The following is a 25,705-nucleotide window of genomic DNA, read 5'->3' on the forward strand; positions in this document are numbered from 1 at the left end:
GAGGATATTACGTTAAGTAGAATAAGTCAGATAGAGAAGACAAATAAATACCATATCATTTCTCTTATATGTGGAATCTAAAAACAAAAGAAATGAACACATGAAACAAAAACTCATAGATACAAAGAACAAATTGCTGGAGGCCAGATGGGAGGGGAGGTGGGGGGAAGGGTGAAAAAGGTGAAAGGGCTTAAGATGCACAAATTGCCAGTTACAAAACAGTCATGGGATGTAAAGTACAGCATAGGGAATACAGTCGATAATATTTTAATGACCATGTATAGTGCCAGGTGCGTACTTTCAGGGTGATCACTCCATAAGGTATACAAACATCTAGTCACTATGCTGTACACCTAAAACTAATATACTATTATATGTCAACTGTAATTGGAAAATTGAATTTAAAAAAAATGTAAGAGAATTCTGACCCGTGCTACAACATGGATGAACCTTGAGGACGTTATGCTCAGGAAAATAAGCCAAATAGTATAATCAACAAGCTACAGACCTGGAAAACAATCTTCGCAGTCACATATCTGAGAAAGGAGTTTATATCCAAGACATGTAAAAAGCTCTTACAAATCAACAATCAAAATATAAACATTCCAATCACAAAATGGGAAAAGACTTTAACAGACAATCTACAAAGTAAGATATGAGGTCTGACAATTAAGTTCGTGAACTTGTTGCACCGATGTTGCTAACCCTTTTTGATATCAGAGGGATTATTCATTATGAATTTGTACCAACTGGACAAACAGTTAACCAAGATTACCATTTGGAAGTGCTGAAAAGGCTGCGTGAAAGTTAGACGACCTGAACTTTTCACCAACAATTCATGGCTCTTGCATCACGACAATGCACCAGCTCACATGGCACTATTTGTGAGGGAGTTTTTAGCCAGTAAACAAATAACTGTATTGGAACACCCTCCCTACTCACCTGATCTGGCTCCCAATGACTTCTTTCTTTACCCAAAGATAAAGCAAATATTGAAAGGAAGACATTTTGATGACATTCAGGACATCAAGGGTAATACGAAGACAGCTCTGATGGTCATTCCAGAAAAAGAGTTCCAAAATTGCTTTGAAGGGTGGACTAGGCACTGGCGTCGGTGCATAGCTTCCCAAGGGGAGTACTTCACAGATGACCATAGTGATATTCAGCAGTGAAGTATGTAGCACTTTTTCTAGGATGAGTTCACGAACTTAATTGTCCAACCTCGTATATAAATGTCTAATAAGCAGTTTTAAAAGTGCTCAACATCATTAGTCATCAGGCAAATGGTACTTAACACCACAGAGAAATACAACCTCATACGCACTAGAATGGTGAAAATCAAAGACTGATGTGCTGGTTATCTATTGTTGCATAACTTTTCACCCCCAAAACTTAGTAACTTAAACAATTGCAACCATTTGAGTATCTCTCACCATTTCTTTGAATCAGGAAGTCAGGAAGGGCTTGGGTGTGCTGGCCTGAGGGTCTCTCCTGCTGTTGCAGTCGGGCAATGGCTGGATGTGGAAAAGTAGGGGCTGGAGCCCCTGGAGCATCTCCCTCTCTCGCTCCCTTCACATAATCTTAGGGTCTCTCCATGTGGTCTAGTTTGGGCTTCCTTATAGCTTAGTGGCCTCAGAATACTCAGACTTCTTAGCAGGAGGCTCAGGTCTCCAGGAGCAAGTCTTCAGCTAACAAAATAGATGCTGCATTACCTTTCACGACTTAGTCTAAGAAGTCACCATGTCACTTTCACTACATACAATTGGTTACAAGTGAGTCAACCAATCCACCCAGATTGAAGGGGAGTGGAATTAAACTCTGTCTCTTGATGTGGGAATGGCAGGATTCTAGAAGAATGTGTGGGATAAGATATGTTATTGCAGTTATTTTTTGGAAATACAATTTGTGGTGGATAAACCTGGAAAGAAAAGCAGGTGATAGATCATACCAGACTTTGTAAGTCAAACTACAGTTCAAACCTGATCATGAATTGCGATGGAGATTCACTGGAGGGTTTTAAACAAGAGAGTGACATTATCCAATTGTCTTAAAAAGTTCATTTTAGCCGCTGTATGGATAGCGAACTTGTGGGGAGGATTTGAAAGCAGAGACCATTTAGGAGGGGAACCACAAGTTCAAGGGCCAGACGTGGCGGTCAGTCCTCGCTTAGGTGAGGGCGCAGGGAGAGAACAGGGACAAGGAAGGCTGCCAGGTGTCTGGCCTGTCCAGCTGTTTCGTTCACTGAGATGGAGAAGGGAGAAGTAAGTTTTTTTGGACATGTTGGGCTTGAAAGGGCAGGGTACGTGTACGAGGCTAGAACTCGGGAGATAAAATTTTGGAGAGAACAAACAGCGTGCCATACAGCACAAGAGTACACGAGATGTGTGTCAGCCTAAGCATTTAGAGTCTCTCTATTCACGCTTCCCCTACGCGCGCCAACTACCAGTCTCAAACAGACTGAAATACGCATGTGCACACCTAGTGCACCGGCGGCACCGAGGCGGAGGCTTCCGGATTGAGCACGCGCGGTGCACAGCGGTTGCTATGGAGACGCGTGGCCCTGGCCAGGCACTACGCACCCGGGGCCACGGGATCCGCAGTGGGTCTAGGGCTGCCCCTGGCACAGGTAGGGGCCCTGCGGGCGGATGGACCCCCGCAGTGAGGCCGCAGCGTCGGGGTACGGCGACGGCTACGAGGACGACGAGGAAGACCGGGAGGGCGGCACTGCAAGCTCCAAGGGGTCCAGACTGCCGCCCATCGCCGGCAGCACCTCCGAGCCGCCCAAACGGAAGGTGAAAAAAAAGAAGAAAAAGACCAAGGGGTCGGGCAAGAGGGACGGTAAGAGGAACAGCTAGTGTGGCAGCCTCAGCTCCCGTACCTGAGATTCTCCTCCTAGGCCACCCACCGCCATCCCTCATAGAGACCCCCATCTATCTACCTGGGGACCAGTTCAGGCCGGAAACAGAAACTCTTCAGTCCAAAACAGAGGTCCTCCGCTCCCCACACATACCACTTATTGCTGCTGCGCAGTGATGCCCCACCCCTGCTCATCAAGACCATCCATGTCCACAGAAACCCTCCCCAAAGAGCAGAGATCCCAAACCCTGCATCGAGAATTCTCAACATCCCTGAGTCCACACAGAAACACCCCACTCTCAGATACCCAGCATTATTCCCACAGAGCCTCCCAGCCCCACGCAGCAACTCAGCTTTACACAGACACCCCTCTCAACTTGCCAATCCCTCAGCCGAAACTCGCAAGCCTACACATCCATACCTTCCCACGGAAATCTCAAGCAGTCCTACAGCGGTGCCCTCGTCTTCACACACAGACTTTCCTGAAGCCAAAGTTATCGACACTAGTGGTAGACACTCCTCCCACACGGAAACGCAGACTCCTGCCTTCTGCCCAGAGCTGCTCCCGGTTCCCTTATTGGTTAGGGGCACCTGGCCTCTAGTCATTATGTAGACACCCAGTAAATGTATATAAAGTAATATTACCCCTGCACAGCCTGTCCTCTCCCACCCCCATGTGCTAAGGCCAGCCTTCGACAGCACACACACCCTCACACCAGTCACTGCTACATACTTGTATAACCCCAAACACCCTCAACAACACCCCTTATTTCAATATAACCACCAAATAAAACTAAAGCACAGGCACACACATTCACATGCATAGACCCCCTTTCAGACAGTTCCTGTACACACACAACCATATGCATGCAGGTTCTCCAGTCTCTTTTGAGGACACGTCACAGATATATACACATACCAACACCTGCCACAAACCCACCGAGTCCCTACATCTCACTGAACTCCTCTCATAGAATCCCTTGATTTCCTGACAAAGGCACCAAACAGCCACTTTCCGAAGAGAGAGTAACAGTGACACAGGATATACCTGCCTGTGAGTGCTAACTCTCCCCTGTCACCTGTGTGGTCCCCCTCCAGGGTTTTCGCTCTCATTGGTCCTGGCACAGCAGCCCTGACCTCCAGGGTGGCTAGTCCTGGGTTCAAGTTTCCGAACCCTGGCCCTTTGTGTGCAGAGCTGGTACCCCTGGCAAACTGGAAGTGGAAGGAGTGGCTACCTTCTCCATGTCAAACTTGTAGTTTGGGGAAGGAAACAAGGGGAAGATTATAATTACCTCTTCAGGTGGGATCGTGATAAAAAGGCATAAAACAATTCTGGAGTGCCGGTCAAAAAGCCCGATGTGTGTCTGCAAAACCAAATTAGGAAATTTATTGTCTTTTTGGCTTAGCTTCTGACTCTAGAAATTACAGTGGCATGTACCTCATACTGTCAGCAGGGGACACCAAATAGTTTTTGGGCAATAGGAATTATAAAATGTCAAAGAAGATTTTTTTTTCTTATTTTCTTTTCTCTTTTTTTTTGGGGGGGGGGGGGAAATTTCTCTCTCGCCAAAAATAGGATAAGCAGATGAAAGAACCATAACTTATAGTGTTTTATATGTGTGTTATATAATTCAGGAATGTTATTAATGTAAAAAAAAATCAGTACAAGCCACACAGCAGAAGTATTTCCTGGCTTGGCATAATATTGCTTTCCACAGTCAGATGTAGGAAGCTTTTCTGTTGTTCTCCATTTCTTCCATCATGAAGAAGTCTAGACTGGAGGTAGTCACAGACTCCTAGAACTGAAAAGCACCTCTGTGAGCCTGTGGAGAGGTGAAGTGGAGGAACAGGGATCTGGGAGTCAGGTCTACATTCAATTCCTGGCCCCACCACTTGCTATGTGACATTGGCAAGTTACTGAGACTTTTGGAGTCTCAGTTTTCTCACCTGGAAAATAGGGCTCATAGCCTTTATCCAGAGTACCTAGCTCATAGTATGTGCTCAATAAATGGTTCCTCCCTCCCCAAACTGACTTGACCAAAGCATATAGCCAGTGGGTGTGTACGAGGCTGGTGGGCTTGGCCACCTGAGCCCTAGGTAAGGAGGGGCTGCCACTGCCTCACATCTTGGGTGATTTGGGCATCATCATCAGGCAGAATGAGAGCAGGCATCACCCCAAATGCTAACACTGCTCATCTGCTCAGCAGATAAACATCCGAGTCACGGCCTAAAGAATCAGCAGCTGTCTTCATGTGTTCATGGCGTCTTGAGTCCCAGCAAAGATCACAGCCCGGGGCAAGAGTGCAGACAGGGCAAAGAGGAAAACAAGCTCACCCCTTCTTTCTCCTCCAATGTAAGTCTTCCCCACTTTGCTGAAATAGAAGAGCACCTTTCGAACCAGGTCAATGAGAGTCTGCGTTGGGATGGAATGCTCGACGACCCAGAGGCAGAAAAAGAAAGGATTCGCCAATATAAACTAAACCGGAGGAAGCGGTACCGGATTTTGGCCCTCAAGGGCTTCCACTCTGACCCCTGTGCCAAGGAGACCCCTGAGAACTTTGCCTATGTCTCAGAGAAAGACTGCGGCACCAACAGCAGGCAGCCGTCAGGCAAGGCTGACCGCCCTCAGCACGGCTGTGAAGGAAACCTCCCTCCAAAGTTCCTGCACTGTGATTTGGCTACTACTCTGCCGGAGTGAAAATCCACCCATGATACTGAGAAGCTTATAATGTATCCTTACCTCAAGTGTATGCGTTAAAAAAGAAGAAGAATAAAAGGAAATCAGACCTACATCTGAAGGAAGCAGATGTCTGGTGTGTTGATGAGGTCAACCTGTCCTTTCCCCAAGATGCCCTTCACTGCCCAGGACAGCCGTGCTTCCTGAACATAAGCAATTTAATGAACTGAACTGAAGCAGTTCTTATCAGAATTTCCTTTTTCTCAAATAAGCTGGCCTCTATTATTTAATTTTTCATCAGAGTTAGATGTCTAACCCCCTGCCCCCCCAAAAAGAGAAAGTGTGTAGGTTATGTCAATTCTAAATCTTAAACTAATTTCATGGGTAAAACTCCACACACAGCCTGTTTCTGTGGACTCAAGGAAAATGCCCCAAATATCCTGGAGACTTTTTCCTTTAATTAAATACACTCCCTGCCCTTAGGTGGTCTTCAACCCAGGGGTGTTGATATCCTGGTGTTTCTAGCCTGCCACACCTGTGGGCCTAGACACCTACCTCAGTTGTGGGGGCAAACAGGCAGCCTGAATGGTCCCAGGGACCATGGTGGTCTCGGGTAGCACTGGCCACCTGTGTGCAACACTGCACAGGGCCCGAGAGGCACAGAGTGGAGATGTAAGATGAGATCCCTGCCTTCCAAGGAGTTAAAGACATGCAGTGTACTCAGGAGAAGTTGAAGGTCAATACAAAACATCACAGAAAGCTTATGTGAAACTTAACCAAAGCGGTTGTCTTGGTCCCTACTCTCCCCAGCTGACAGAGCAGCCCTCTTCTCACCCTTCCTAAAAAGGGCAGTTACAGAGGTTTCCCATTTTGGCCACCCCACCCTGGCAAAATACAGCAAAGGGGCTTTTGGAAGAGTCCTGCCCTCCCCTGGAAAGGAGGTTAGCAGGCGTGCCCACCAGGGGCCCTGATGCCGACGGGAATGGCCCTCCCTGTGCCGAGGCCTGTCACCCACTGTCTAGGCTGAGCAGCACCCACGGAATCAAGTGAAGGAGCACGGGGCTTTGGTGTGGCTCCATGGGAGGAGGACGGGAAATGTGCCACGGGACTTCGCCCATGCCCCAGGGCTCACGGTAAAGGCGGCAGAGGGTGGAGCAGCTGAGTGGGCATGTCCTCTGTGCTCTGGATCACTGTAGAGGCTGGGGGTGGGGTGCATGGAGGAGTGTGGGGGCACAACAACCTCAGGATGCCTTGGTTGCTCTGCATTGTCTCCCACGGGGGCGGGGGGCAGGGGAGGCCTGTGGTCGCCCTTCTGCCATGAGATAGTCTGAGAAAGTGGTGAAACTTATGGGCTTTGACACCAGAGCTGAACTGATCTCTTTCCCACCATATTGCTATGCTGTGTGACCTCAGGCAAATTGCTTAACCTCTCTGAGGCTTCGTTACTACGTCTGGAAACCGATGCAAATATATACCTTCATGTTGTGAGAATCAAATGCAGTAATTACATAAAGCATTTAGCATAGTGCCTAGCCCCCAGGAAGCACTCAGTCTAGTATAAGTTTCAGCAATGATATTTTAGGTTGTGCTAGCTACACGGCCCCTGGAAAGACTGTCCTGGGTGATGGTGTAGCGTCACCTCATCGAAGGGTCAGCTTCACAAAGAAACATGGCTTCAGTGGCTGGCTGATAGATACAACTCAAATAAACCACAAACAAGTTACAGGGGTCTGGAGCAAGAGAGAATGTAGGAGGAATGAAGCAAGGGTCTCAGAGTCCAGTGTTCTGGGGAGGGGGCTTTGGGCCAAACGAGAAAGGGCCTACTTGTAGCCTGGAGCCAAATGGGAGCCTGCACTTAAGATATAAATAGAGGAAGCAGGTAGGGGTTAAACTTCTATTAGGTTGGTGCAAACGTAATTGCGGTTTAAAAGAAAAATAATTGCAAAAAACCGCAATTACTTTTGCACCAACCTAATACAAGCACAGAAGTGGCTCCAACTCAAACCATGCTGGGTTCGAAGTTTTAAGTATATTTCTCACACCCAGGGTGTACCAGTGAGGACATTTCCAATGACAAGGAATAGAAAACCCAGTGAAAACTGGCTTACCGACAAAAGGGAGTGATTGACTTATAAAGCCAACAGTCCAGGGTTGGCTTGTGGCTTCAGGCATGGCTGGATCCAGGAGGTCACACGTTTTCATCAGAATTTGTCTCCATATCTTGCCTCTGCCTCCCTTGTATTAGCTTCATGTTCAGGCAGGTTCTCATAACAGGATTGCCAAGATGGTTACTGACATCCTCATAGTTCTTAAAAAAAAAAAGAGTTACTCCTGTGTCACTATCTAGTGCCCATATCAATCCCAGAGAAGGTCTCTGGCCTGGCACAGGTCATAAGCCCATCACAAGACTAATCACACTGGCCACGGAAATGGAGCATTTGCTGCACAGACCTAGGGAGATAGGAGCAACCCCACTGAACACAGGTACTAAACAGATTGACATAGAATCTATGTAGAACCTACACAGAATACAGAGCAATTCCCTAAAGAGATGCCAAGTAGACAGACATTTGTCCATCAGCCTCCAGATGAAGAATGACTCATTTTTAAAAGAACCCGATCAAGGGTCATGGGGGTGGATTGCACAGCATGAATTATCTCAACTGGTGTGGATTGACTGGACGCTTATATCTCCAGAACTACTGACCTTTGGCCAACACTATGGAATCTGAACTAAAGATGAACCATGTTCTGGAACCATGGATCCATGGATTGTTTTGGCACAGAATGTATCAGCCGGGGAGCACTGTTTACGAACGATAACTGGGTTTATGATTTGCACCTGGTATGGGTGGAGCCTAGAGGGTGGGTTTCAACCTTTGGGGATGGTCACATAGTTAGAATGTGTCTACGTGACTAGCTCAATAAGACACTCCCGGGGCGGCCGGATGGCTCAGTTGGTTAGAACGTGAGCTGGTTCAATTCCTGCATGGGATGGTGGGCTGCGCCCTCTGCAACTAAAGATTGAAAACGGCAACTGAACTTGGAGCTGAGCTTCACCCTCCACAACTAGATTGAAGGACAGTGACTTGACTTGGAGCTGATAGGCCCCGGAAAAACACACTGTTCCCCAATATTCCCCAATTAAAAAAAAAAAAAAATCCCTTCCCCTTTAAAAAAAAAAAAAGACACTCCCACCATGAGTAGACTTTGGGTTTCCAACCAGCAGTGGTTGGCGACTTGGGAACAGTGTAAGCCTCGTGAATATCCACTGGACTCTGCAGGAAGACGAATCCAGGGATGGAACAAGTTCTGTGTAGATTGGTGTGGTACATGTGTCCCTCGCCCTTCTCCCCATGATCTCTGCCCCCTGGAGTTCACACCCTCCCCTTGAGTCCTGGTGGAACCTCTTGACTCTAATGAATAGAATACGGCAAAGGTGATGGAATGTCACTTCCAGATGAAGTTACGAAAAGAGACTGTGTTTGAGGGAAGGATGATTGTGGAATACAGGTGGTGGGAAACGGACGGAACTATTCTATGTGGTGCCTCATGGTGGATACAGCGTATTACACATTCGTCCAAACCCACAGAATGTACAATGCTAAGAGTGACTCCTAAACTGTGGACTTTAATTCATAATAATGTGTCAGTATTGGCTCATCAATTATAACAAACATGCCACATTAATGCAATAATAATGGGAAACCGGTGGGTTTGGGGGAGTGTATGGGAAATTGCACTTCTTTCTGCTCAATTTTTCTGTAAACCTGAAACTGCCCTCAAAATAACATTTATTAATGAGGGAGGGAGGGAGGGAGAGAGGGAAGAAGGGGGAGAGAGAGAGAGAGAGAGAGAGAGAGAGAGAGAGAGAGAGAGAGAGAGAGACACACTGTGGCTTCCATCCGGCACACATTCTTTCTCTCCCTTTCTCAGGACTCTTGTCCTGGGGGAAGCCAGCTGCCATATTGTGGGCCACCTAAGGAAAGGCCCATGTGGCAAGGAATGGATGTCTCCTGCCCAAAGCCACATGAATGGGCTTGGGAGCAGGTCTACCCCAGTTAAGCCTTAAGATGTCCACACCCGCCAAGTGACACCTTGATTACAGCCTGTGAGAGATCCTAAACCAGAAGTGTCCACCTAAGCTGCCCCCAGATTCCTGACCCACAGAAATTTGTTCATGGTCATTTCTAGCCTCTGAAATGGTTGACACGTCCACGTCTGATCATCCTGGGAAGGGTTTAGGAAGGTTCCACCTCACTCACTCATCCCCACGTAATCACAGCGCCCCAGGCCAGCACTGTGGCCGGCAACTACTGCCCATGGTATTGAGTGTGGTGCCTAAAGCCCTGCTCAAAATGTGGGCCTGGGGCCAGCAGCGCCAACATGGCTGGGAGCTTGTTAGAAACGCTCTTGTTAGCTGACTCTCCGTCCCTACCCCAGACTTCCTGAATCCGATCCTGTAGTTTAACAAGATCTCTGGGTGACTCATATGCCCATTAACATCTGAGAAGCTCTGGTTGTTGGGAAATATTCCCCCCATGTCTCTCATATGTCTGCACATCTTGTAAGGAAAGTCACCTTTGTTCCAGACTCTTCTGAAGGATGTTGGTATGACGAACAGCTTTGGAAGGTAGGGAGTGTCTCCCTGCAGAGCATGGGGCAGATGTGCTCACTACTTATTATGGAAGATTCCAGTTTTTAAGTTCAGAGTTCCTCCCCTGTAACACGACCTCTTATGTTCCAGTGCCACCTGGCCTGCTTCACATTCCTCTGTGGGAATGAATTAAGGCTTGAAACCTGCACCAATGCTGATGCCCTAGCGATTGCAGTGACAGATAAACTGTCCTTTGTCTCTGACCCAAGAGTCTCACGTCTTTAGCCAACATCCATGAAAATGTGGCAGGCCAACTGGTTAGCTTGCAAATAGGGTAAAATCTGACTCGTTACAGCAGTGCTTCAACCTAAGGTCTAAGGGACAGACTAACCATTTAACTCCCTGGTTTCTCCACACGTAAATCATCAGAAAGCTGTACAAAGTTCGATGCTCAGGTTTTACTTTGCAAACTATACAGGAAATGCATGTGTATTACAGACAAATTACACAACACAGATATGCAAAAAAGAGTTTTTGAAACACATAGTCCCTCTCATCTGTTTGGTATCCATCCTGCCAGTCTTTTTCTATTCATGTATCTACATACAGGAAAACAAAGTTAATGTGGTAAAAATACACATATTGTTTGTTAATGGATCTCTTAAAGATATAGACAGATATCTTTCCAAATCACTAAACTGACATCCACATCATACTTTGTAATGTTGCCTAGTATTTCATTGTACACACAATTTATTCAATCCCAATTTGTGGACATTTACTTGGTTTCCTTTTTTTTTTTTTTTTTTTTTTTTGGCTATTCTAAACAACTTTGCAAGGAACATCCTTATATGCACATTTTAGTTCAATTTTCCAGTGCTTTGGGTACATTCTTGGAAGTGAAATTACAAGCCAAAAGATAACTAAAACAATAAACACTTGTATAGCTTTTCACGCATGCCAGGTACTGTTCTAAGCACTTCATGTATATTAACTCATATAATCCTCACAACATCTCTATGAGAAAATAACCAGGGGCCAGCCTGGTGGCTCAAGTGGTTGGAGCGCTGTGCTCCTAATGCCACGGTCACCAGTTCGATTCCCACATGGGCCAGTGAGCTGCGCCCTCCACAGCTAGGATTGTGAACAACTGCTCTCCTTGGAGCTGGGCTGCCGTGGGCAGCCGGAGGTCGGAGTGAGCTGCTGAATGCTGCCGTGAGTTACCGTTTGCTGCCATGGGTTACCGTGTGCTGCCGTGGGCTGCTGTGTGCTGCCATGAGCGGCAGGCAGCCAGTGAGAGCTGCCGTGAGCTGCTGTGAGTGGCCGACCAACAACCAGCGACTGACTGCTTCAGCCGAGGGGAGCACAAGGCTCATAATACCAGCACGGGCCAGGGAGCTGTGTCCTACACAACTAGACTGAGAAACAACAGCTTGAACCGGAGTAGGGGGTGGAGGTGGAAGAAGGGGAAAAAAAGACAAGAACGTGTTATCCCCATTTTACAGAGAACTTAGGGGACTTGCTCATGGTCACACAGCTAATAAAAGATGGAGCTAGGATTTGAACCCAGGTGGTCTTGTGAAGGGGTCCAGAATATTTCACTCCAAAATACTCCACTTTGGTATATTTGGAGCTGAAGGCAACTAGAGAATCAACAGATGTCGGAAAAGTTCTTTGCTTAAAGAACTTAAAAGCGGGGCATACATTCCCTTTGTGAATGAGGAGAGCAACTCTTATCAGCCGAGACAGAGAGCCAGCACTAAGAGGAGTCTGCATAAACAGATCTTACTAAAATCATCCTTATCTTCCATTAGTTGCCCCAATATATTTCCTAGTCACTTTCCCACAATTTATTGGCCCCCCTTTCCTTTGTCTAGTCAGGTCTCCTCAATTTATCACCGTTTGTTAAAATGGTATGTAAGCTCCCAAGTCTAACTGCTTCTTTGAGTTTTCAGTTCTTTTCTGTGAAGCACTCAGGAACGCAAAAATATTAACATCAATAAAATAAGTATGCCTTTTCTCCCAGTAATCTGTCTTTTGTCAGTTTAATTAGTCCTATGAAATGCTCTTGGGTTCTCTGGCTCAATGAGTTTGGAAAATGCTACGTACCAGATTTTCCCTTTTGAAACTTCTCAATGCACATTAAATATTAAAAGCTTTGGTAGCATTTAATATGTGACAGCAAATATGGTAGCTTTGAATATGGACAGCAAATACTCACTTCTTCTCCCCACATCCATGGGGCAAGTACGGTTCCCTGATTCGCTGATGTTGGGTTTGATCATGTACTGCCTTTGACCAACAGATCATGGGCAATGGAAGTAGCAGGGTGCCAGTGCTGAACTTAAGGGGTATTGTATGTATTTACTCGCTCCTCTGGGATCTTTTGATCTCTTCCATGAGAAGAACTCGCCCCAGGTAACTTCCCTAGCCTGCTTCGGAGACAAGAGGAACAAACCTAAACTCCACACCCAGCCTTGGGCAGAACTATCCTATGAGAACTGTAAACTTGTAAGTGAAAAATAAATGCTGACTTCCAGGTGCCACTGTGATTTTTTTGTGGTGGTGGTTATGCAGCAAAAGCCGATAAATGCAAGGATCCAAGAAGCCGTGCAATAAACACATTTAGCATCGGTCAGCTTTTCATGTCCCCAAACTTATCCGATCATGGAACCTTATTTAACTCCATAGAAAGCACGCTGAGAAACAGCAACAGCAACAAACCACCTGATAGTGATTTTACTCTAAAATCAAATTATTAGAATTTCATTTTGAAAAGAGGCATTCCTCGCAAAAGGATTCATTACCTAATCAATAGGGTCATTCACTTCTTAAATGTCTGAGAAGTATACCCAAAAGCCTTCCTAAGATTTATCATATTATTATTAAGTATACCTACTACGTTTTCTCCGGAGGGCACCAGCTTAATCTGATATACTCAGAAAGGTATTTTTCAGGGGAAGATTGAAACATTATTAGTTTCAACACACTTTTGCCTCTCTCTACACACACACAATTATTATAACTTTAATCTTACACAATTTAAATATTTTTCCAACAAAACCTTGGAACTGCTGGTTAGCCCATTCATTTTACGGAAAATTTATAACCTATAACTTTATCGGCAGTGTTAGCCCTCATTGTCATCCCAATCGACCAATTTAGACTTAATTTCTGTTAAAAAGAGACTGGCTTTTAAAAAATATATAGAAATGATAATATGCTTTCCTGGGACTTACTTATTTCTGAGTCGCAACTCAGAAAGACTAACAGATAAGGCACAGAGCCTTACCAGGGATTTGATGCTTGAGTGAACTAAAATGCCTCCACTTTCAGTATCTCTTATCCACCCTCTCTTTGCTTCCCTCAGGGAAGACAATAGTCTGAGATTGAAGAGATGTCGTGGGTATTAAATGAAAAATGTCATCATTCCAACTGCCTTGTGAGAACTTCCCCACACAGGCCAACCTCGCTTCCGCCACCATACTTCATCCTTGACAAAATTATGTGTAAGACGCTGATAGACACAAAGCCCTATAGTAGGGTCCTAGCGCCCAGGCACTGACGCCTCTAAGTGTTCCTTTGTCTAGTTCCTACAGATTTTTCCAGCCCAGAGCAATGCCCCACAATAAAATTAAGGATGGGTTAGACTGAGGCAGAGGTGTCCAAACTTTTTTCAACGTTTTTCACCAAGGGCCATATGTGGTAAAATACACAAACAGCCGGGCCACTCACTCGAGGTGAAGTACGTATTGCCTCACCTGGTTTATTTAAGTAAACTAAATATATTTTTGGAATTTGCTGCGGGCCAATTAACAATGGATTGCGGGCCGCAGTTTGGACACCCCTGGACTAAGGCATGTGTGTCTTCTGCAAAGTGAGAGAAAGGAAATTTGTAAGAGGAGATTGGGAAAGGAGGACAGGTCTGAAATCATCACTTACAACTACTTTGTCAGGGCAGGTGGGTTTGAGGAAAGAGTACACAGTGAATCTGGGAACCAATTCCCTAAAACTATCTGTGCCCAGGAACCCCTTGGAAATCTCGTACCCCCAGGGGAAGGCATATTCTAAACAGAAGTGCTATACAATTAAAATACAATCACATTTTAAAATTTGTCCAGATGAGGAGCTGTTTTTCTCATTTTTCTTAACCAAAACACTTACAATTTTACTTTAAAAAGAGAGGCATCTCTAAGTCGTTGTTGTTTAGATAATTTATTGTTAAATGAAGAAGTCACAAAGCAAAATGGAGTGGGACAGTTGTCAAAGATAAATTTAAAAAATAGTTTTTGTTAAATACTATTCTGAATTTCCTAAGGTTAGAAACAGGAAGTGTCAAGTGAAAAAGTAATCATTCTTTTCTAAAAGGTCTGGATTTGAAAAGAAAACAGTTTTTCTCTGAAAATACAATCATCCTTATTACATGAAAGCCATAATTTAACAGACTGAAAAAAGACTTTTTAATTGATAAGCAAACTGCATCTCCCAGATACACGTAGGAATGTTTGGTTTTAATGAGCGAGTTTTAAAAAACCATTGTTTCCACCTTACAAACAAACATGAATCCACCACTGATCGATGTCATTTTTCTACCCTGAAGTGTCCCAATGTATCTTCACGTGCTTCCTTTCCTGCAACTTGCAGCCAAGCAGGTTTGAAGAAAAAGGACTAGAAAGAACTAAAGTTGGTTCCCTAGTGAATAACTTAAAATAAAACCTGCTTTTCCATTAGCATTACACATTCACAATCACTCACTTCTACTTACTTTACTGATATAGTTCAGATTTTCTCCACACCTAGAATGATTTGCCTGGACTTGACCCAATCCCCCTAAATTAACAAAATCTCATACGGACATCTCAGAACCTTGCTGTGATCAAAGGTTGGTGTTGTTCTCCCGCACTTGTCTCTTGTGTCTTGCTGCCCACGATAGTGTTCTGGGCTCATTCAAGTGTCCCCATGGGGCCAGACCAAAGCCTTGGGAATTCTCTTAACATAATTAAAAAATTATATTTACCAATTAGTTGTCTTAAATGACAAGATTATGGAATCAGAGAGAAAAATCCATTTTTATCGACAAATGCCGTGACATGTACTCTTCCAAACACAGGAAGTATTTGTTGCTCTGTTTGACTAAGGAGACGACAGGGTCCCCACTGCCCCTCTGAGGGGTCTCGGCTGAGCCTCAGCGCCGGCAAACTCGGGACTGTCCAGCCCACTGCAGGCTCCACTGAGGAGATGCTCCAATCAGTTAGGAGCACGACAGACTAAACATTGTTAAATTGGAAGACAATTTGGCTCTACAGGCCTCCAATGACTTTCAATGAGCGTGATTATCATCACACCTGCTTTCATCGGAACAAAAGTCCCTGCTGTGGCTCCAGGGTAACCAGAGAGCCATCAATTCTGCTTTCGGGACAGATGGAAGCCGTCAAAAGAAACCCAGAAATATAGCAGGAGTCTGAACTTACAGTACTCAGTAACCCCTAAGCCCTTGACATAATTTGGATGTATGCAGAGGAAATATTCACAATTTGTTCTTTCCAGTATTGGAAGAGAAAAAGCCATCTGCCACTTTCTTCACTCAAAAACCTCAAGGATTGGCAGGAGGAAGAAGGGTTGGGATGAGGCAGGGTGGGTAGTGGGTGGAGCCAGAGACAGCATGTCCCACCACAGCTTCCTGGCCCAGGCCCCGTCCTTGCTTTGGAGGCCAGTTCAGCTGAATTCACAAAGTTGCTTCATTTCACACCTAACGCCATGAGTGTCACTTACATGAGACTGAAAACTTAAACGTGTGCCGTGACAACAGCACACAGGCTTGGGGTTGGACTTGTGACATCATTCCCTATTTTGAGTTTACCTTTGCTTCCCCTGGGGGAGGAGGGGAGGCAATTTCCTTGCTTTGGGCTTAGACCTAAGGCACTGGCAGACTCCCCTGCAATGGTGACACGATCAAAGTCCTAAGAGTAGCTGACCCAGGGTCCCTGGACAGGACCCCCATCCTGATGAAGCACATCACCTGAAACACAGACAGACTTTGTCAGGTCCTAGGTGTGGCCAGTCACCTGTTCCCATCGTGAGTGACACCCGCCTCGTGGAGTCCCCAAAAGCATCGTTCCTCAGCATTCTTTTAAAGTGCCATTTCTCTCAAAAGAAAATGCCGTGTGTCTCTGCTATGTTTTGCCTTATGAAAAAATAGGAAAGTATTTGGAAACCCCAAAACACATATCAGGAGAGTTACACAAGCCTGTAGAGACATAACCAGATGCCAAGGGTGCGAGGCGCTTTGCCAGTGCCTGAGCTCAGAAGCAACCAGTGGAAGGAACCGGAACGGAAGCCATTGCTCCCAAACTCAGCCACCAGTTGACCTGAGCCTCCCAAAGAGGTGAAAACAGGATGAACCGTTTCTTTCTTTTTTAAAAAGGCATCTTATATATTGCAGTTTGGGGTTTTTCGATGTCATGAAAAAGATTTAGAGAATTCCAAGTGTTTTGGTTAACAGGAAATAGAAATGGAAATGGAAATAAAAAATGGAATGGAACTCAACTCTCCACAGATTGAACCCATATGGGTGTCACAGCTTACTGAATTAGCACTACTTTCACAGCAGTGAAGACACCCGGCGCTGAAATTTCTCAAAGCTCACTTTTTCCATTCCAGAGACTTTTTCCACGCTCTTCCTCAGACAAACTGACCAATGGAAGAGAAGGTCTCCCCTCCCTCCCTATTTCAAATTGTGGCCGTTTTCCTTTTGCTCTAGTTGTCTTTTTTATTTTCTCATCCAATTGAGACTTTGGGGGAAACGAGGCAGCAGCAAACTAGAAATACACTCCTTTTACAAACAATTGGAACATTTTTTAAGAACCAAATTCTCTTAATTATTGTAAGATGCCGTGACTTTTTTTTTTCTTCCCCATACTGGGCTTAGAGGTATCTCTAGATTAGACTCCTGGGGGCATGAGTGACACTCAAGGGCAGTGTGGCCCAACTTGGCCAGGGCAGCGGAAGAGCTGGTCCAGCCCCACCCAGCCTGCTTGAGTCAGCACTCGTCTGAGAGGTAATCGCTGCCCAGGAACTCTGTGGCTTCGAGCTCCACACTGGACAGGAACCTCCTCAGCGTCTTGCGGCAGTTGTAATCCAGGGTGGTGGTGTAGACGGTCTTGGGGAACTTGGGGTAGACGATGGTGGTGCTGAGGAAGCGGGTGGCCTTGTGACGGGGCTCGAAGCGCAGCTCGGCTTTGTAGTTGCGCCAGGTGCAATTGGGGATGCAGGTGACCGTCTGGCTGCAGGAGGCCATGGCCAGGCCCAAGGGCAGGTGGACGTCGTCAATGAAGTGCCGCTCTGAGTCATACTTGACCGAGGAAGTGTACCTGGGCAGGAGATGGAAGGCAGCATGATGCCGTTCCTCTGAGCTAGGGGCCTAGGGGTCCCTACTGTGACCTTGAACCTCTCGTGGGGTACAAACTCTGAGATGTGTCCACTCTAGTCAGAAGCAGCATAGAGTGGATGAAGCACCTACTGTGTGGTACTATTCAAAGCACTTTACTTCCAGGATCTAATGTAATGGTCCTAACAACGCTGGGAGAGGAAATCGAGGTGCAGCGGTTAAGGTCACAGTGGGAGTGAGTAGTGGGGCTGGGATTTAGATACAAGAGTCTAGAGTTTACCTTGCACTCACTGCCTCTCACTGCAGGCAGCAGTGCCTGGAGTCTATGCCCATCACTTACGCTATGGGAGCTCAATCAAGTTACTTAACTAACTTAACTTCTAACATCTCCAAGTCTCAGTTTCCTCTTTCTGTAAAAGGTGCCCAATAATAACTGGGCAGAGTGTTAACACAGCAAGTGCTGTTGATGATAATTATTGTATAACAAGGTGGATTCTTCTGCCACACTGAGGGTGAACTGTTTCTTTGTTCCCCTAAAGTGATCACTCAACTCTTCAGTGAGAGGATGAAGGAACCCAGAAATCCTAGATGCTGGTTCTGAATGCTCGGCCATACCAAGTACTAGTACTTGGTCCACCTGCGCCTTCTGTTTGGAGACCCCTCAAACCCAGAGACTCTTAGACCTGACCTTATCAATCAAAGCCAATTACAGTCTTCTTGATTTCCATAAAATAACCCAACATCCAGCAGCTACTTTATTTTTTTAAAGTCCTTTCGTAATTTGGGGGTTACATTTTTTTTTTTTTTTATGTAAGAAGACCATTCATTCATCTTACTGTATCATTATTACCGGTTCATAGATACTAAAACATATACAAGCATCACACATAAACACGTCTGACAACACTGCCCTCATCAGCCCCTACCCACGGTCAGGAAGTACGAAGCAGCATTCTTTTCAGTGAGTTGAACAGAAACGCCTATTCTCCTTGGGCAAGTAGGTAAGAGGCTAGTGAAAGCTAATGTCATGAGGTCACGTCCTCATTTTGTTCAAAATACAAGCTCTGCAGGAATAAAGGGCTGAACTGCTCACCTTCAAAATGGTGAGCCTCCTTTGTTCCATGTCAAAGGGCCCTTTGTGCTAAGGCAACTGAAACTCCAGCTATAAAACCACCAGGTCCCAAAAGTAAAATTCCTTTCTCTAAAAAGGCACATCTTGAACAGAGCCTCTCAGTAAATCTCTGCTCCCAGATAATCCTGGATACGATAATTCCCAAAGGAAGAATGGTACTTGCCCAGTGAAATTATAACAGAAAACCAGGTGACAGCACCTTGAAGCAGGGGTGGGAGGTCGGGTGGGGGTGGGGAAATGGGGGAGCCGCTTTTGGAAAGAGGAATTACTTTATAAGAAAATTTAAGATCTGGTGGCCATGACATACGAGGTGCAAAAAAGGCAAGTTGTAGGACTTTATGGTAACATGATCTCGTTTTTACTTTTAAAATGTGTCTATAATATTTAATTGGTTAGGATGTAGAAAAAAATCTAAGAGAGTACCCACGACATTATGACTAGTCTTTGGTACACTTCTGTGATGAACTGATTTGTTTAAAAATAACAAGCATTAATTTCTGGGATAAAAAAATTAAATTTTAAAAAATAAAATACAATCAGAGCTTGTTATATTTACCTTACTTCCGTCGGTGGTAAAGGGTCGAACTCCACTCCTTCGCCGAAGGACAGGGGGCATAACCTTGGTGTGCAGGCAGACGCCGGGGGCGTGGGGAGAGAGGCTGGATTCTGTAAGGATGGGGAATACAGATCACAGGTCAAGCCGATGTATCCCCCACAGATGATCCTGGCCCTGTGCTTCCAGGTGAAGGGCCAACCATGACTTGTGTCCCCCGCCCCAGCCCGGGATTGATGCCAGAGAAGGGCTGACCCACAGCATGGAAAGGGCACTGCATAGGGACCCAAAAGGTCTGCGTTTGAATCCCAGGTCTCTCATGAACGTGCCGTGTGCCCTCACAAGGGCCACATTTACACGTGTTCTGAGACTTTATCTGCACACTTAAGGGGTGCCCGTTCCACACTGAGGTTCTGTGAAAGGTAGAAAAGAGGAAACTCAGGCTCAGTGTCATCACTGTGGCCAGACCTGGGGGCTGTTGCGTCATCTCGCGGCAAGGCAGTCAGAAAACCTCGCTGAACTGGGGCGCCACTAACCAGAACCCTCAATTATGTACCCCCAACCCTATCATTGTCTCAGCAACACTTTAGAAAAGGCCAAAACAAAATAATTCTACCAGGGATTTTTTTTTTACACTGCAGATTCAGTTCCACTTCCCCCACCTCCTCTGTCTCTGGGGAAGACAGACAAACACCCAACCAAGATGGAGGAATCCATAACCTCACTAGTAAGATGACACACCACAACATTCCCCACGTCATCACATGCCTAGAGGTTAACCGGCTTCCAGCCTGGTCCAAGCTTCTGACTTTCTGATTCATCAAGCAGCCTGCGAAAGAGACAGTGCCATCCTAGACACAGGTGCTAGTTTCCACCTGATTTGACTGGAATCAGGGCTTCTGTGGTAAGTGAGCAATAGAGAGCAGCCCTTTGGATTCCCAGGTTTCCTGAGGATCCATCATTTTTTTTTTTTTTTCCTAATTGAGAGAAGGATCTACACATGGGCCGGGTATGGAGCTGGCAGCCCCACCCCCACATCTGCCAGGACAGAGAAGGAAGCAGACACTTCTAGAAAGTTGACTCTGAAACTCTTATCATGTTACCAGGACAAGGTGTCAAGTGGAGGTATAGGGTGAAAATGCAAAAGCCAAAGGGGACCGGGGTAGGTCTGGGAGAGGGAGAGGGCCCCGGTGAATTGTTTCATAAGCCCTGGTAGGGTGAGGGGCTGTGGTTGAGAACAAAAGTCAGCGGATGGGAGAAGGGTAAAGTGTGGGCACTGGCTACTGCAGAGCTTTCAGAAACAGCCCCCAAGTTTGGACAGTGCACCCTGCTCTGCCCTCAGCTCTCTGGCTGCTGGACACTCCCCAACCTAGAGGGCACCTTCTAGACAGTCCTGGGGACTGAAGATGACACAGTCACCATGAGCAGGAAGCAACTCTCCAACATTCACTCTACAGCCTTCTTCCAGGTACTCACAGAAGCAGTCGGTCCTCTTGACCCTGCTTTCTCTGCTCCCTCAGCCCTGCCCACCCAACACACACTCACTGAGCACACACCTTGTTCCAGGTGCAGGCTGGGGGTGGCAGGAGTTATAACAGATGCATGAAAAAGGGTACCACTAGGGAGTGGGGATGAGGCCACAGACTCCCTCATGGCTCTGGGAAACATCAAGGAAGACTTCTCAGAGGAGGTGGTAAGTTGGGCACTGACGGGCCAGCAGGGCCTTGGGAGAGGTAGGAGGGATGGGCTTAGAGGGAAAAGGCATGCCAGGTGGAAAGAGCAGCATCAGAAGCGCCAGCCTGTGGTCAGGGGGTGCAGAAGATGAAGCGAGAAAGGGCCAGATGGACAGGGTTCTGAAGGCCAAGATGCAGTGAGCGCTGCCTTCTGATGGAAATGAGAGAATGCACTGGTGGCCACTGAGAGACAGGGTCAGTGGGTCAAGAATTCCCCGCACTACCAAAGTGCATGGGTCCTTAAGGAGTGGCAGCTGCCACTGACTACTTCACCCCAGGGGAGAGGGCTGTAAACACCCACCCCAAGGGGGAAGGTGTGGGCTGAGAGCCCTGCTCTGAGCTTTGACTGCAGACAGGATGTGGCCTCCCTTGAGCTCGAGGTAAAGGCAATAAACACCACCACCTGAGTGATTCCTAAGACAAAAAGAGACTTGGTGTTTTTCTTTAAATAAAACTTTTTTAAAAAAATAAAAGAATTCATTCTTTAAAGTTTCCACCCACCTAACGTCTCCCACCCATCATGTGCCAGACACGGGTTAGGTGACAGGACAAAGGGGGCCCTCAGGAGGCTCATAGGGTGACCCTTCTCAAAACACCCCTCTAAGACCACTAACATAGTCCCCAAAGGCTGGCCCGGTTTGCTCTCTGAATTGGGGAGCTGGGCAGTTGGGGCACACCTCTCTCCCCAAGACCATCCCGTAGGGGTAAGGCCCCTGGGAGCCGCCATCGGCGGGGGGCAAAGCCCGGGAGGGCCGGCTCTCAGTCCAAGAAAGGCTGAGGATTCCCTCCGGAGTCCCGGGACCCCCTCCCGCCAGACCCGGGCCGGAATGTGGCCGAGCCACAGCCTGCCAGCCCCGGGGGCCGCCACCCCGAAGGGAGGAGGCGGCGGCTCGCCTCTCCCGGGGCACCCGCGCCTCCCAGGCGATGACAATTTTCCAGCCACCGGCTCCAGCTGGCCAGGCTCTCGCAGCGCTCCCGCCCTGGTCTCCCGCCGATGGCCACGACGTCCCGACCGACCGGTGGCGATGCGGACAGCGCGCCTCGAGCGGGACCGCACGACCGGCTGGTGGTCTCCCGGGGCCCGGCTGCGGGTGGGGTAGGGAGGGAAGGGGCCAGTGCGAGGCCACTCACCGGGGCCGCGGGGGTCGCCGCCGCGTCGGGTTCCAGCGCCCCGGGTGGCGGCGCGCGCTCCCCACCGCCGCCACCACCCCCGGCCGCCGCGAGCCCCCAGTGGCTGGGGCTGGGGCTGGGGGGCAGCCCCGAGTCCGGACTGTCCAGGACGCCGTCGCCCTTCTTCTTCGTGTCCACGAGTTCGGGCACATCCTGCAGGCTCAGCCGGCCTACCATGGCTGTGCGCGTGGCGGGGCTGGAGTAGGGTCCGCGGGCGAGCGAGGGACGCGAGGGGCGCAGACGCGGGCCAGGGCCGCTGCCCGCCCGGCCGGCCTGCCTGCCCGCCGCCCGCGCGCCGTCCGGGTCTCGCCGGCTGCCGCACCCCGGGCCCGCCCTCCGTCCTCCGCCCCGCCCGCCGGGCCGCCCCGAACAGGCAGAGCCGTGAGGCCGGGCGCCAGGGGCCGCTGCGCTCCCGCTGTGCGCCGCCGGCGCTGCTCTCCGCCCGGCCGCCCAGCCCACCCCGAGCGGTGGATCGCAGCTCGCCGGGGGCGCCGGGTGGGCCTAGCTGAGAGCCCCGTCGGGCTCCGGGTCCAGTGCCGTCCGGCCCTCTGCCCCGCTGCAAGTAGACACCAGACCCCACTCGCCTGGGACCCCTGACCGCGCCTGTCTCCTCGCCCTATGCCAGCAGGGCCCGGCAGGCGCTCGTATCTCGAGCCCTGACGGTCTGGGGGAGCCAGAGCAGAGCTACAGGCTAGCCTGCAGAGGCTTGGGGAGCCGGCCGAACCCAGCAAGCAAACAACTGGAAATTATTAATAGTTAATGCGCTTCATATGGCTCCAGCCGCCTCTTGGCTCAGCAGGGCGGGCTCTCAAGTCAGCCTCTGGCTCTCATTTCTGCCCCGCAGGAAAAGAGGGCCTACTCCGTGTATCCTCAGGGGACTCCACAGGGACACATCACTCCCTGGCCTGAGTGCTCAGCTGAACAGGCTATGGCCACACTGGTCGGGGAAAGTCCGGTGGGCTCTGACTGGGACCTGGAAAACATCCAGCTCCGCAGGCTGCCCTTGGGCTGTCTGAAAAGCCACGGGCTCCCTGTTGGGGGCCACAGCTTTTCACTCATAGGAGTTCCCGTCTAGAAACCAGACTGGGGATTTCTCCCCTCCTTTTTAATGTGAGGCCTTATCTGAGTGGGAACTCTTTTCAGTAGCTGCCAGCTGTAGAATTGGCTGTCCTCAGTCTAGTACTTTTTCTCACAGAGACCTCCATGATTAGCAGTAAGGATAGGAAGTCCCCACCCCCTACCAGCCACCCTAACCTGGGGGATTTTGATGGGTGTTCAGCTAAGAGCCTCACGCTGGAGCTGTGCCCAGACCTAACCCACAAGTGTCAGCTCTAAAGAGGAGGCGTGCCTGGGGGCTGGGAGAATTCCTGGCCAGATGAGAGGTGGGCTCTGTGCATGCCCCATAATGGCAGCCAGTCTATGTCCTGGCAAGAACAAAGGAAACTTGTCCTACTTGTGACCTGTTCAAGTCAGAATTTAGAGTGGGACGATATTAGAGGTCGGCTGGCAAAGTTGAACCATCCTACCCTCCTCACTCCTCATGTTCAGGTAAGGAAACAGAGAAAGGATTTGACTTGACCTACTTCACACAGCTCGTACAAGGCAGCTTGCCTTAGATCATAGCCTCCATGGAGAATAAAACCTGGTACATGTGTGCTGGGAGGTCGTTCCTTCCTTTAGGGCCTGTGATTACAGAATCACAGTCCTGGATTAATGACTAGCGCAAAGACATACTGCAAGCTGTGGGTCTTAGAGGCTGGGCAAACGACATGGCTATGCCTCCCTACACCTGCTGATCCCACCATCTGGACATCCCAGGCTACCCCAACCCAGGGCATCACAGGAAGAATTGCAGTGCTTCCTGGGGTTGTGGAAAGAGCGGTCTGTTGGCAGTGGGAGGACTCGGTGCCCTGGAGGGCATTTGCCCACCAGCATTCGTAGGTATATCCTGAGAACTCTTCCCTAAGCCTGGCCAGGTTGGGAAAGGTGTCCAGGAAGATGGCAGTTGCTCCAAGGAGGTGGTGGCCTTCAAGGTTATCTGCCTGGAAGGGATAGAGGACAAGACTGAGGAAGGTCACTGTCCTAGGCCAGTGCAGCCGCTCTTTCCATCAAAGTGTGGACTGTGGTCCAGAGCTCGGAAGAGCTCGTCCCCTGGACCTGCTAAAACTCCGAGCCTGGGGATGGGGGGAGCGGGAGGAGGGAGCCCAGCTCTGCCACCTTCTCAGGGGAAATTCTGAAGGGCTTAGATTATCCACATTCTGACAGAAGATCCACAGAGACATCACAGCTACCAAAGCGAGCAAGAGGGTATGAAGCTGCCAGCTTTGGAGAGTCCAGCAAGATCAAAGGGACACCTTTGAGGAACCCCGCCCTCCCTGGCACTGGTGTCATCAAGCGGCTGGCCCAGAACTTTTATTTTTTATTTTTTTTATTTTATTAAATTTATTGGGGTGACAATTGTTAGTAAAATTACATAGATTTCAGGTGTACAATTCTGTATTACATCATCTATAAATCCCTTTGTGTGTTCATCACCCAGAGTCAGTTCTCCTTCCATCACCATATATTCGATCCCCCTTACCCTCATCTCCCACCCCCCACCCCCCGCCCCCCTTACCCTCTGGCAACCACTAAATTATTGTCTGTGTCTATGAGTTTCTGTTTCTCATTTGTTTGTCTTGTTCTTTTGTTGTTTTTGGTTTATATACCACATATCAGTGAAATCACATGGTTCTCTGCTTTTTCTGTCTGACTTGTTTCGCTCAGCATTACTCTCTCAAGATCCAGCCATGTTGCCACAAATGTTCCTATATCATCTTTTCTTACTGCCGAATAGTATTCCATTGTGTATATATACCACAACTTCTTTATCCATTCATCTATCGAAGGACATTTTGGTTGTTTCCATGTCTTGGCCACCGTAAACAAAGCTGCAATGAACATTGGAGCACACGTGTCTTTATCTCTAAATGTTTTCAGATTTTTTGGGTAGATACCCAGGAGAGGGATTGCTGGGTCATATGCTGGCCCAGAACTTGACATGGGCATCTTGGCCCTCAAACTGGACCCAGGAAGCATCCACACACTGACTTTCATCCTGTGACATTTCTGTCTGATCCCCCAAGAACAACCTGTCCTCAACTCCAGAGGGCATCTCAGCAAACCCTTTAACGGATGTGTCCAGAGGACATCCTAAGGTCAGCCTCAGGACAACTGCCAAGGAACTCCTGAAGCATAACTTGATGGCCCACTATGGCCTCCTTCCTTACGGAAGAGACCAGCACTGATACATACGCAAGGAACTGGAGAGACTTGAGGAATCCAGCCCCAGACCTGACACTGACAGAGAAGAGGTGGAAACCATGGTTCTATACAGAGTCCCATGAACCACTCAGGTGCTCCTCCCCCAATAAGCTGCGCCAAAGTCTGACCCTCCATGGCTCCTAGAATTCTGTGGACCCAATCAAAAGACAATGAGGAGAAACCCCAGGTTTGTCCAATCTGTCATTGAAGAGCTCAGAGATAAGCCCCGAGCCGACTGGAAGTTACACGGAGACCAAGGAGAAGGTGGGGAGCACCTTTGTCTGACTGGCATCCTGG

The 25,705-nt window shown here is 48.2% G+C and overlaps 2 protein-coding genes across 4 annotated transcripts; one reads left to right on the forward strand and one right to left on the reverse strand.

The window, feature by feature from the left end:
• Positions 1-2,389: 2,389 nt before the first annotated feature.
• On the forward strand, positions 2,390-5,798 carry LIAT1 (ligand of ATE1). Of its 2 annotated transcripts, none has more exons than XM_019739436.2 (2): positions 2,390-2,838; positions 5,061-5,798. In XM_019739436.2, the coding sequence occupies exons 1-2, from the start codon at positions 2,646-2,648 to the stop codon at positions 5,552-5,554; spliced, it is 687 nt and encodes a 228-aa protein (XP_019594995.2). In that variant the 5' UTR covers positions 2,390-2,645; the 3' UTR covers positions 5,555-5,798. The 2 variants fall into 2 exon arrangements, with proteins under 2 accessions (XP_019594995.2, XP_019594996.2); XM_019739437.2 differs by having other exon boundaries at positions 2,423-2,838; positions 5,064-5,798.
• An 8,531-nt stretch (positions 5,799-14,329) lies between these two features.
• On the reverse strand, positions 14,330-22,432 carry RFLNB (refilin B). 2 transcript variants are annotated; one of them, XM_019739548.2, is made up of 3 exons: positions 22,067-22,432; positions 19,206-19,315; positions 14,330-17,500 (listed from the first exon to the last, which is right to left on the reverse strand). In XM_019739548.2, the coding sequence occupies exons 1-3, from the start codon at positions 22,280-22,282 to the stop codon at positions 17,170-17,172; spliced, it is 657 nt and encodes a 218-aa protein (XP_019595107.2). In that variant the 5' UTR covers positions 22,283-22,432; the 3' UTR covers positions 14,330-17,169. The 2 variants fall into 2 exon arrangements, with proteins under 2 accessions (XP_019595107.2, XP_074175737.1); XM_074319636.1 differs by lacking the exon at positions 22,067-22,432 and adding an exon at positions 21,237-21,431.
• Between the last annotated feature and the right edge of the window lie 3,273 nt (positions 22,433-25,705).

This window comes from Rhinolophus sinicus, linkage group LG15 (assembly GCF_036562045.2).
Source record: "Rhinolophus sinicus isolate RSC01 linkage group LG15, ASM3656204v1, whole genome shotgun sequence".
NCBI lineage: Eukaryota > Metazoa > Chordata > Mammalia > Chiroptera > Rhinolophidae > Rhinolophus > Rhinolophus sinicus.

Coding starts and splice junctions, on each gene's coding strand:
- LIAT1 (XM_019739436.2), top strand. CDS start 2,646: ATGGACCCCCGCAGTGAGGCCGCAGCGTCGGGGTACGGCGACGGCTAC. Junction 2,839..5,060: donor GGGGTCGGGCAAGAGGGACG/GTAAGAGGAACA, acceptor TCATCTGCTCAG/CAGATAAACATCCGAGTCAC.
- RFLNB (XM_019739548.2), bottom strand. CDS start 22,282: ATGGTAGGCCGGCTGAGCCTGCAGGATGTGCCCGAACTCGTGGACACG. Junction 19,316..22,066: donor CGGCGACCCCCGCGGCCCCG/GTGAGTGGCCTC, acceptor CCATCCTTACAG/AATCCAGCCTCTCTCCCCAC. Junction 17,501..19,205: donor TTACCACCGACGGAAGTAAG/GTAAATATAACA, acceptor TCTCCTGCCCAG/GTACACTTCCTCGGTCAAGT.